Consider the following 11,469-nt stretch of genomic DNA (forward strand, 5'->3'; position numbering starts at 1 on the left):
GTCAGAACAACCCAGTGGCACCAACGCATAACAAAAGTCCTCACCCTGGAGGACTTGACTTCCCAGAATTACCTTAAATGATAGGGGAGATTAGAACACAGAGAAATACTATTTCCTTTCTTTGTCACTAGTACGCTTCTCAGCATTGCTTCTCTGCTGAGATGTGTCACTTAACACCATCATTAAATTCATACCTCTGAATAATTTAAATGAAATACCTGGAATTCTGACAGGACAGTGCAATACTTGGCCAGACTGGGAGCTGGCAGCCTGCAGCAGGGTTGTGGTGGCATGTCACTCTTCATGGGGAGGTGAGGTCCTAACTGGACATCTTACTTTCCTGATCCACACAGAGAAACATGTCTCTTGTCACAAGTAAACTGTATTTTTAGGGCACAATATTTATATAGTAAAAATTGGAGTTGACAGTCTGTCATCTCCTAATTATTTCTTTTGATGCCTCTTCAGATGCTTATTACTTATTAGACGTAATAGTGGATGTGGCTACTTTATGTCAGGCTTCCACCACCACCACCACTTTTTTTGGTAAAGTAAGAAAACTAATTTCTGTGCTTGGGTGAAAGTAGATATAATAATCTTTGCTGCACTGCTTCTCTTGCTTTTCCCTCCACAATTAATTAAAGCTTATAAAGTAACCTTGTTCTCCGGAGAGGTTGACCCTTTCATGTAGAACTTGATGAATCAAAAACTGGATTATAATGTATCTGATAGATGGCAATAGGATCTGCATTTGGCTGCTGATTTCAAGGGTCTGAAATACAAACCTAGATTTAAAAAAATGAAAGTGATAAAAAAGGAAGAAAGTGCTTCTGCTTTTCCTACCTAGTAGAAATGTCTGTAACTGCAATCTTGCCTCTTAGATGGTTTCATTCATTTTTTTAAACATACCCCAGTCTGGGATAAATTTTCCTTCTTCTTAACGCAGGTAGTTTTTGAGAGATGGGGAAGATTGGCCCTTCTTCCCCAGTGAGAAAACATTTTCTGTTCAGAAACATCATTTTCTTCTATCATTTTGACCCAACTTTCTTTCACATCAATGGTGACCATGTGTGGTCGTTTTGCCTCATCTCATATGATAATCCCAGAATTTGGATGGGAAAGCATGATGGTTTCTCTGTGTTGTTTTTTGTGTGTGTGTGTGTGTGTGTGTTTTTTTTTAATGAAAAGGTGATGTGTGCCTTTGACTGTAAGCAAATTCTGCAGCAGTGGTTGTGGAGTGTATCAGTCATCTGTTGATGCGGTTAGTTCTAGCTCTGTCCATTTCCAGGAATGCCTGTCTACCACTACTGATTTAAAAAAAAAAAAAAAGAAAATGGAGAAACCCCTAGTAATGTGTGTATGATTTGGGTTTCTGAAACTTAAAAACTTCTGACTTTGTCCCCCAAGTCATTGCAAATCAGGTGCACATCTGCTGAAGCCCAGCAGGACTCACAGAAAAACTGAACCTCTTGGTTGAAATGACCCAGCAACAATCTTCCAGCGTTCTCTTAACTTTTGCTAACCCCTAGCGATGCATTTTCAGGAGGAAAAAGAAAGGCATTATAGTGAGCTTCCAGTGAACATGTTTAGCTGGTTTTCTGTGTGTGTGTACAATTTGGACCTTCCACTTGGTTAGGAAGTAGACTGTACTTGACCCATATGCACGTTTGTAAGTGGATGTTTTATGGATGTTTTCCGCATCAGGTGGCATTTGCAGCTTTCACATCACACAGCCAAAGTTTTATGGCCTTCAGTTCTATGTCACTTTTGTTTAACAACCTTAATTGATTTTCACAAAGTGTTCATGGCTGACTGACTGCCTTAATTTTTCTGGAGGGGTGCTGGGCATGGAGTTATCCGCATGGCATACAGTGGAGCCTGGTACTTGGATGAACAAGTGTTCCCCCTGTACTTCTGCTTTGTTGGCACAGAGACTGCTATGTCTGTGTAGACCTGGGGGCTCCCTGCTGGCCGGAGGAGCCTGCCTGGGAGGGGAGCTGGCTCCTGCCCCCAGATGTATGGGACTCTGCAACTTGTTTCTCTTTTTCTTCCCAGCCATGTCTCAAGCCGTGCAGACAAACGGGACGCAACCTTTAAGCAAAACATGGGAGCTCAGTTTGTACGAATTACAAAGAACACCTCAGGTAATACGTGCTTGAGAGCTGGCCTTTATGGCAGGGCTTTCTTTTATACTCTGTAGAATGTGAAGCTTGATGTTTAAGATTTTCTTTTTCCTTTAGGACTAGTGTTAAATGCCTATTCTAAATGATAGAATGTATAAAAGAAAAAAAAAAAGTCTTTCCAAACCAAAACCTCTCCCATAATGTTAAAAAAAAGTTTCATCTTTTCTTCTTTTTCCCTTTCTTTAGCAGTATGGGTATGTGTGCTTTACGTAGTTATATATGTGTCTGGGTTTGTCTTTTGACTATGTTTCTCTTTAAAAGAATAGTACAACATGCAATCTTTGTGAGGAAGTTACTAAATTCCATTAAAGAATTTTTACGTTGTTTTACACTAGGAAGCAATCACCGATGGCTTGGAAATAGTGGTGTCGCCCAGGAGCCTGCACAGTGAACTGATGTGTCCCATTTGTTTGGATATGTTAAAAAACACCATGACGACAAAAGAATGTTTGCATCGCTTCTGTGCTGACTGCATCATTACAGCCCTCAGGAGTGGGTATGTAAATATTATTACAGGGAAAAGGGGTTTCACTTGAGATGAAAATGTGATTGAGAAAATCCTTGAAGTCCTGGGTACTGATGGGGAGCAGTTCCTTGCCTGTGCACTGCAAGTTTCTGCACATCTTCTGTATTTCACTCTTGTGTGTTCAGCCAGCTGTGGCAGATCCAGATCTGGCTTTTTCCTCATGAAAAATCATCCCATAACTTGGTTTCTTGCAAGGAGTTGAAAACCTCTTTTTTCTTTTTTTTCCTATTTTTTTTTTTTTTTTAAGATCCAGTAAAAGCAAAAAAACCCCACCACCTACATTACTTACAAAAATTAGTCTTGCCTTTTCCTAATAATAAATGTCAAATTGTGTGGCCCTTCAGCAGTAGTTCTGCTTTCAAGCTTCACTACCAAAACAGCCTATGCTAAAGGACAAATATTTTTTCTTGTATTCTTCAGTTACAGGTCCATATTTCCCAAAAGCTATAGAATTCTGCAGTTATCTATTTCTGATAATGGCAATTACCTGTGGTCAGAGGTCACACTTAATTTGCTGTGCCTGTGTAAATTCTGATGAGTAATTAACAAGAATACATTAGAGGGAAACAAGAAAACCATCAGCAGTAGACATCAGTGTTTCAGCTACGGAGGCCTCTTCCTCTTACAGCAAAAAAATTGGGTGAATCTGATGTTTTAGTTAAACGAGAACAAAATGGTAGGAAGGACAAGGCTTTTTAGTTTTCCCAGTAGTTAGTACTTGAACTATAGAATAGTTCCTTAATCTTTGTTTTATCCTCTGTGTGTTAGAAAGACTATGCCTTAATATAATTTGCACTAGACATGCATTTTTTTCTTGGTGAAAATCCAGCCAGACGGTTAAGGGAAGGAGCAGTTTGCAGAGTGGAACTTTTGAACTCTTTGGTCTAAATACAGTTTAGATACATATATCTAAAAACTAGACACATGTTTGGGGTTTCTGTTTAAATATCTGTAACTACCTGATCTGTCAAAAGATAGACGGCCCCATTCCAGATTTACTGTAAATATCAAGTTTTAGTGAGCACTTTGACTATGAATTGCAGCATTAGGGCAGGCTTTTGTTATTGCAGGAGAGTTAGTATTGTTTTCTTCCTTCTTGTTCATGTCCAGCAACAAAGAATGTCCCACATGTCGTAAAAAACTAGTTTCAAAACGATCACTGAGACCAGATCCAAATTTTGATGCTCTCATCAGTAAAATTTATCCAAGCCGAGATGAATATGAAGCTCATCAGGAGAGAGTGCTAGCAAGAATCAGCAAGCACAATAACCAGCAAGCTTTAAGTCACAGCATTGAGGAGGGATTAAAGATTCAGGCCATGAACAGGTACGTAATCCATGTCACTTGTCCACAGGTAACCTTGTTTGCCTTAACACTAAAAATACACTGTCTGTCCTCCCTCCCTGTATAGCTTGATATTCCTCTGCTCTGAAGTCTGCCAAACTAATTTGTAACCTTGGGCAAAATAATTTTTAACCTTTTTTCTACTAATAGAAACCTTTGTATTGCTCCCTGCCACTTCTGTGGCAGCCTGACGTAGACATTTCAGCCTAGCTTTACCAAATTATAGCTATCACTTCTTCAAAAATAAACTGTAATATAATGAATCCTGTACAAGCATATTACCTTTACATGTAAATAAATGCACTTAATACCAGAGCTTAGGTTTAGTTGTGACTTAATTCACAAGGCTGGAATATATATGGTTTTTACACAGTAGTGAAATCCAGGGGATGCATTTAAACCTAAGAGAGCCGTCTGGGAAAGAAGCCCCAAACTTCATGTCATGCTGAATCATGGTGTGATTTATATTTTTAATCACCTGTGGATTCATGTTTATTTAGATCAACGTAATGGTCTGAAGTTGCCTGAAAAATAACTGTATGAAGTTAAAAATTTTCTTACAACATGTTTAAAAGGTGTTTGAGGGATAGGAAAAATCCATAGTTTTGTCTGTGAGTATATTTTCACAAGAAAGAACAAATTATGGTCTTTTTTAAACCTTAAATATCTCTGAAGAAACATTTAGTGCTTGTGTGTGCATATGCCTGACTCCTGGCTTGGTGGGGACCGGGAGAGGGAGGAGTTGTATGAGCCTGTGGGCCTGTGTTGGGTGAACTCTGAGTGCAGATTAGTGTTTATTTGTACCTGTTTCTGACCAGGTTACAGAGGGGCAAGAAACAACAGATTGAGAATGGCAGTGGGGCGGAAGATAACGGTGACAGTTCCCACTGTAGCAATGCCTCAACACACAGCAATCAGGAAGCAGGGCCTAGTAATAAGAGGACCAAAACATCAGATGATTCTGGGCTAGAACTGGACAATAACAACGCAACTGTGGCAATAGACCCCGTAATGGATGGTGCTAGTGAAATTGAATTAGTTTTCAGGCCTCATCCAACCCTCATGGAGAATGATGACAGCGCACAGACGAGGTAAATGTCTCCTATTCCTCTTCATCTATTCTGCAGTTATTTTTGGTGCTTTTGTTTTCTATCGCTTCTTGGGGCTTTTTAGATTCAATTTACTTTAGTCATACCACATCATGTTTAACCATATGCACTCTTTCCCTCTTTCTGCTCCAAGTCAGGTAGATGGTACGGCTCAACTATTACCCAAAATACAGCAACAATCTGTTTTAAGCCTTTGATCACAATAAAGATAGTTTTTAAGGGTTTTGTAGTGTTGCAGTTCACAGCAGGTGCTAGGATGATGGTATAATATCAGTCCCTTTTCTAAGATTCTTTGGGAATAAACCAACCTTGTGTAAGTGTCAGCAGTTTTCAGAGCTTTGTGTCAGTGGGATTTCTACGCTGGAAGCTTTTCCTGGCATTTTTTTCATGATCCAGTCCAAGCACAGACTGCAGATTTTGGATTACAGCAATGAGCAGTCTCAAGGAGTTTCCTCAGGTCTCTTCCTGGTGCTCTCTCCTAATGAGACATCTCTCTGTAGTGTTTAGAAATACATTATACGCTTCAGCCAGCTTTTCTTTTTTGGTTTGGAATTGCAGGGGAGTTCTGGGGGGGTTTATGAAAGGCAAAAGGAAGGCTAAGCTTCTGGGAGAGGCCTCTGCAGCATTTGCCAGCCTTTAATTCTTGCATGAATAATTGAAGTGAGAATGGTTGGTGAGGCAATAAGGAAAAGTAACGGGGAGCAGAGGTGCGGTGTGTCATGTTCGTAGCTTGCCCCTTATGGTTTTCTGTCCAGGCACTTCAGACTGTATCTGTGCTTGGAAGATTTCAGCAGTCATGAGTAGTTCTCAAACCCCTTGGCAACATGTTACAGGTTTTTTGATTTTGAGCAGATGACAGTGTAGTGCTGTCCGCTCTCTACAAAGAGCAGGAAGGCCTGTGGGAGAAGTGTCAAAAATATGTATGGGCACTTTGGAACAATACAGTTTGCAAAGTTGCTTGCGTGTCTTGGGTGAAAGCAATTAACACTGTTTGTGAACTGTCTTCAAAGGCCTTTTCACGCTTGATGCTTAATATCTGGGGGTGTTCCACATGTCTTTTTCCCATACCTGCAACTCAGACGTCTGATTATCTTTGTGGTTGTTGCCACAGGTACATCAAGACCTCAGGCAATGCCACCGTTGATCACTTGTCCAAGTACCTAGCTGTGAGACTGGCTTTGGAAGAGCTTCGTAGCAAAGGAGAATCAAACCAGATGAACCTTGACACAGCCAGTGAGAAGCAGTACACCATTTACATTGCTACCGCCAATGGGCAGTTCACTGTAAGTAGAACTTTTAACCGAGAGTAAAACTGAGCATCAGCCATCTTTGACACAGGTTCCATTAAAATCCACTCAGTTGGACTTCTCCTGAGTTGGCTTAGGTGTACAATTCATAACACCATGTTTTAGGTGTAGAATTCAAAACACCATGTTGTTTATTTAGAAGCAGAGCAATTGCTTTTTAGGAAAACTTATACAGCAAAAGTTTGGTTAGTAGAAAAGGAGGGAAATAAATTACTTGGGGGGGGGAAAATCCAGGGATGCCAGCAACTACTAGCTGACTCATGCCATTGTTTTACAGTTAAAATGGAAGAGGAAAAATACTACTTCATCTGAGGCTCTTGTTTCAAAAGCAGATAGCTGTAGCACCAGGAAGCGTCTACTGTTAGGTGGCGTTTCTCCACGTCTGTGTAGGCTTCCAGTATTCTACTGTGTATCAGCTGTGAGTACACTTAACGGAAGAATCCCTCCTCTTGGTTGCTGACTTCAGAATACACAGATAAAACAGCAAGGCAGCATCACAGTGAAATTGAACTCTGAGCCTGCTCTTGGCTTGGGCGTTTATCTGAACAAAAGTCTTCTGGTTAAAGAGACGGGCAAATGTTTTGCAGTAAAAGTCTGTTTCAACAGCTTTCAAACACGACTACAGATTGTCCCTTAGAAGCAGAGATGCTTTTGGTGTAAATACACTACTACTCCCTCTGTAGAGAGAGCGGAAGGAGGAAAACTGAAGTTTACTTTATTTGCAACTAATACTCACTTTGCAGAAGTGTGTTTTGGTGCTGTTTTAGTGAGATCAGCAGTTCAGAATCGCTTGCGTTGTGGGGTTTTGGTGCCAAGTGGCTAGCTAGTAACTTGTGCCACATTATTGGCGACTTCTCCAAGTTCAGCACGTTTCTCCGATTTACGTAGTCTGTTTCTACAGCACTACCCGTGCAAGCCATCGGTTACTTCATTTCTGTTTTGGTGTTCTCTTCTAGGTATTAAATGGGTCATTTTCCTTGGAACTGGTCAGTGAGAAGTACTGGAAAGTGAACAAACCCATGGAACTGTACTATGCACCAACAAAGGAACATAAATAAGCTGTGGTGGAAAACCGAGATGGGACTAACTCTTTTTATAGCTATGACTTCTTTAATATTAAAAAGAAGGCACCACCATTATCTTCATGGACAATACACATGATGCCTTCAGGCTCTCTCAGTATACTTATTAATATGATTAGACAGTATTCTGGGTTGTATTTAATTTAGTCTTTGGTTTGGGCTTTTGGTTTTTCCCTAGGAGACTAAATGACCTTCTCCAGTGCATTCCAGTGTTTGACATGCTTTTTTGTTCCTAATGCATGATAACTGAACGAGTGTTCCGGTTTGGAATGTCTTAATTTTGTCCAGGTAAATCTGGATTTCTAATACATTTGACACAGTTATAGTAGCCTCTGTGAAGTATTGAGCATTGGATGGCTGAGTAAGTCTATTCAATAGTAACATATGCCAAGGAATGTGTTAAATGTTGTAATTTGCTAATGGTTATCCATATAAAAGATTGGTAGAGAATTGATTTCTGATAGTCTTGCAGCTAGAGAGGTAATCCGATTCCCTAGAAAAGATGTATTAATAATTTTCTTGTGAAGAGAGCTGTAGTGAGAAAGCGGACACTTTTAAAACCTTGCCGTTTACTGGGCTTAACACTTCAGTGCAAGGTGATTTATGAGATTGGTTTGCTTTTTAACAAATATTTCAGTCGAGAAAACTCCCAACAACCTAACCCTGTAACTCCTCCCTGTGTCGAACACACCAATCTTGATGCATTCTGCAGTTTCCCGTCTGGCCCTGTTGCAGTGTTACCCTGTCCTCGCAGGCTTCATTGAAGATGATCTCTTGGAAGTTCTCTGCTCCCTAGAATAACAAATTTGCATTGTGAATGTATTGGAATGTTCTCTAAAGAACTGTCCTGAAAACTTCTTTTTTTTTTTTTTTTTTTTTAAGCAAATCCCCAAAATTCCAGCACACAGACTTAATGCAACATTGAAATGCTTTGCTTTGTGGAATTTCTGCTACCCCAGCTGTGAACTTACCTGGGCTTCAGTTTGAGTAGGGAGGACTTCAACTGTAAGCTGCTCAAAGATTTTAGGTTTCTGTTTTCTTTTCTTTTTTTTTTCCTTTTTTTTTTTTTTTTTTTCCCCCCCCCGTAGCTTTAACAAATGTGGCTTAGCACTTTGGAAGATTTTAGTACTTGACAAAGTTTACCATTTAGTGTCTTAAATTTAGGTTCAAGTTTTAAAAAACTTGGCAGTAGGCTGTTGTGTAAAAGTCCAGTAGCTACTCTTTATTTGCATGTTAAATTCCTCTTCCCTTGCTCTGGACCTTGCTGTCACTTACTGGGGGTTGCTTTACCTATTGGCATTGTGTCCTAAGGGAAGTGACGCCACCATGAGATTCCCTTTGCTGTAAGACTTGCTGATGAAGCCTTCACCCATTTGCACCTGAAGCTAGCAGGAAAAGTTGCTATGATAGGTGGGAATACACTTTAAACCGTACGGTTGTGCTCCTTCTTTGTCTTGCCTGTAGTTAAGACTGGTTTTGGCATGTGGTACGTAAGTATTCAGATGCTTGGGGATTCTCTGGGGAGGGAAATGCCCTTCCATCACTTCTGTCTTTCAAGCTTAGCACTTGTAAAAATGTGTCCATTCCAACTGATGTTTCAGATCAGCTTTATCCCAATGTGAAAACTGCACAGGCTTCTTCGAGTGACTTTTATAATTTCCTTTTACTGGAAACTTTTTTGTGTGTGACATGAAATGGCAGTTTCCAGGCCCCAGAATGCCGAGGGGGCAGCTTTCAATGACATGCGTTATTCATGACTTTCTGGTGAAATGTTGCATTGTATAGACTAGTAGTGCATGTCCACTAAGTATAATCTGGGGGGTGGGGGATTATAAATGCTTTAAAATTTATGGGGAAACTTCTAGATTAGTTGCAGCATACCTTCCCATTGTGATAGCTAAGGTAATGTCCAGTCCCTTAAGCAAGAGAGGTGTTTGTGAAGCTGAGCAGTCTGTCTAGGAGCTGTCTGTCACTTTGTCCCCAGTTCTTTAAAAAGAGTGGGAGAATGTGAAGCTTTTATTTTCATGTTGTAGTGAATTTACTGAATATTTATGTTCTTTAAATATTATATATATATAATGTAGTTGTTTGATTAAACCATTGATTGCACTGTGACTCTTAGTGCTATAAACTATTTTATTTTCAAAATGACTTTACTCTTCCACCTTTTAAAGCCATGCTACGTTAGGTATGGGTTAGCCTAATAGCTCTAGTAGCCAACTAACTCATTCTCAAATTGACAATAAAAGCAAAAATGTTATCAACAACCTGTTGGAACTTCCAGTGTTGCTTCCTCTTACAGTTCATAAAGCAAGCCCTTTGGACAGCTTTTGTTTGCTAATGCTGCTGTGGTTGTGGTGGCCAGAAGGGCGGGCGAGCAGGCACAGCTGACCTCCACCAGCGTGGATGCAAGGCGTCTGGCCGGAGCACTGTTAAAAGTCCCTTGAAAATGACTGAACTCCCCTGGGCATCACATGCTTTGAATGAGACAGAGGCGCAGAGAAGACGGCGGCTCTTCCAGTCATAGGTGCTGGTGTGCCAGTGGGAGCCTGTAGCCCGAGCAGCAGCGTCAAGGGGGTTCACAGCACTCGGGTTAACCCCAGCAACTCTGGCTGCCTTGAACTTGTTAAGCAGCTTCAGCAGAAAACAGTGTAGGGTAACTAACAAATCACTCGGGCTAAGGTACTTTATTAAAAAAAGTCATGTTCTGTTCCTTTCCTTGTTTTATTTCTACAGCTACTACAACTTTTAACCAGAAGGATGCACCTTGAGTTAAGAGGCAATGCTTGTGTACAGTAAGCATAGGGTTTCTTGAGACGTACTGAACGTAAGCCATCTCTGATTGCAGGAGGTTCCTCTCTGCCTGTACTCCTGCTGCTCGCTGTGCTGACACTGATCTTCAGAGCCTCCTCTGAACAGCTTTAACTCTCTTAGAAAGCTTGCCTCGATCACAGCTAAACAGAAGACACCCAGAGCGCTCACAGGCAGTGGCTCAGTGCTGTATGCAGCGGGTAGGTAAACGTGTTCCTCAGCTAAAAAGCATCAGAGGTGCCACTGTACTACCCATACCGGTAACTAGATCATATCCCAAAACTTCATTTTCCATCATTCTCTGGCGTTTGTCTTCCAGCATGCTGGTCAGCTGATAACCTAACACTGATTTCAGTACCCTAATGGTTCCAGCATTTACTCAGTTCTGATTTTCTGTTGAGCACAAGCCACTTGCAGTTAACACCTCGGTGCAACAAAGATTTGTGGCATGCTGAGGGTTTGTCATTAGTGATGGTGGCACAGCATGCATGGCAAAGTACTATGCCAAGTATCAGCTCAAGCTCAGTGCTACAACATCAGCCAGCTCTAAGAATTTCAAGAGAATCAGCAGGAACCTCGGCCACCAACACCTGCATTATTCTGATTTTTCTTCTCCTGTATTTACTTCTTAACAGCCAACCATGGCAATATGGATTGCTGATCACAACAGCTTTGGGTCATGCTGCTGGGCACAGAGTGCTCTGCACTGCTGTGCTGTTAGTGACTTGTTTTGAGATGCAGCCAAGCAGACTGCTGTGCTCCCCAAACCCCATTTCCATGCAGCATGAGAACAATGTAGTAGTCATACCGTCTAATAGAATCAAGAAATAACAAGGAGAAGCCCTTAAACAACAGCCTTGAACCAATGCTACTGTTCTGTTAACTCATTAATGCAGGGCTGACCCTACCTGATGGGTAACTGAGACAACTAATTGAACAGAAGAATTCTCATAGGCCTGAGTAACAAAACACTCTGCCTGCTGGCCACTTAAACCAGGCAAAACTCCCTGTCCCAGATTGTAACAGCTCCTGCCCATCTGACAGAAGAATCAGAATTGTATGGCCAAGCCCGAACTTTGCTTTCTCTGCTCCTCCTGCTCTGCTACA

The 11,469-nt window shown here is 41.1% G+C and overlaps 1 protein-coding gene across 3 annotated transcripts in view; it reads left to right on the forward strand.

Moving 5' to 3' along the window:
• RNF2 (ring finger protein 2) overlaps nt 1–9,666 on the forward strand; it is a 48,858-nt gene extending 39,192 nt beyond the window's left edge. For all 3 annotated transcript variants that reach the window (XM_080407615.1, XM_080407613.1, XM_080407614.1), the window contains exons 2-7: nt 2,056–2,144; nt 2,519–2,679; nt 3,820–4,035; nt 4,872–5,144; nt 6,274–6,445; nt 7,426–9,666. In XM_080407615.1, the coding sequence (XP_080263741.1) occupies nt 2,058–2,144; nt 2,519–2,679; nt 3,820–4,035; nt 4,872–5,144; nt 6,274–6,445; nt 7,426–7,527 (1,011 nt within the window). In that variant the 5' untranslated portion in view covers nt 2,056–2,057 and the 3' untranslated portion in view covers nt 7,528–9,666. The remainder of the gene's footprint in view (nt 1–2,055; nt 2,145–2,518; nt 2,680–3,819; nt 4,036–4,871; nt 5,145–6,273; nt 6,446–7,425) is intronic.
• Nucleotides 9,667–11,469: the final 1,803 nt, after the last annotated feature.

Source organism: Falco punctatus, assembly GCF_963210335.1.
Source record: "Falco punctatus genome assembly, chromosome: 11".
Classification (NCBI taxonomy): domain Eukaryota; kingdom Metazoa; phylum Chordata; class Aves; order Falconiformes; family Falconidae; genus Falco; species Falco punctatus.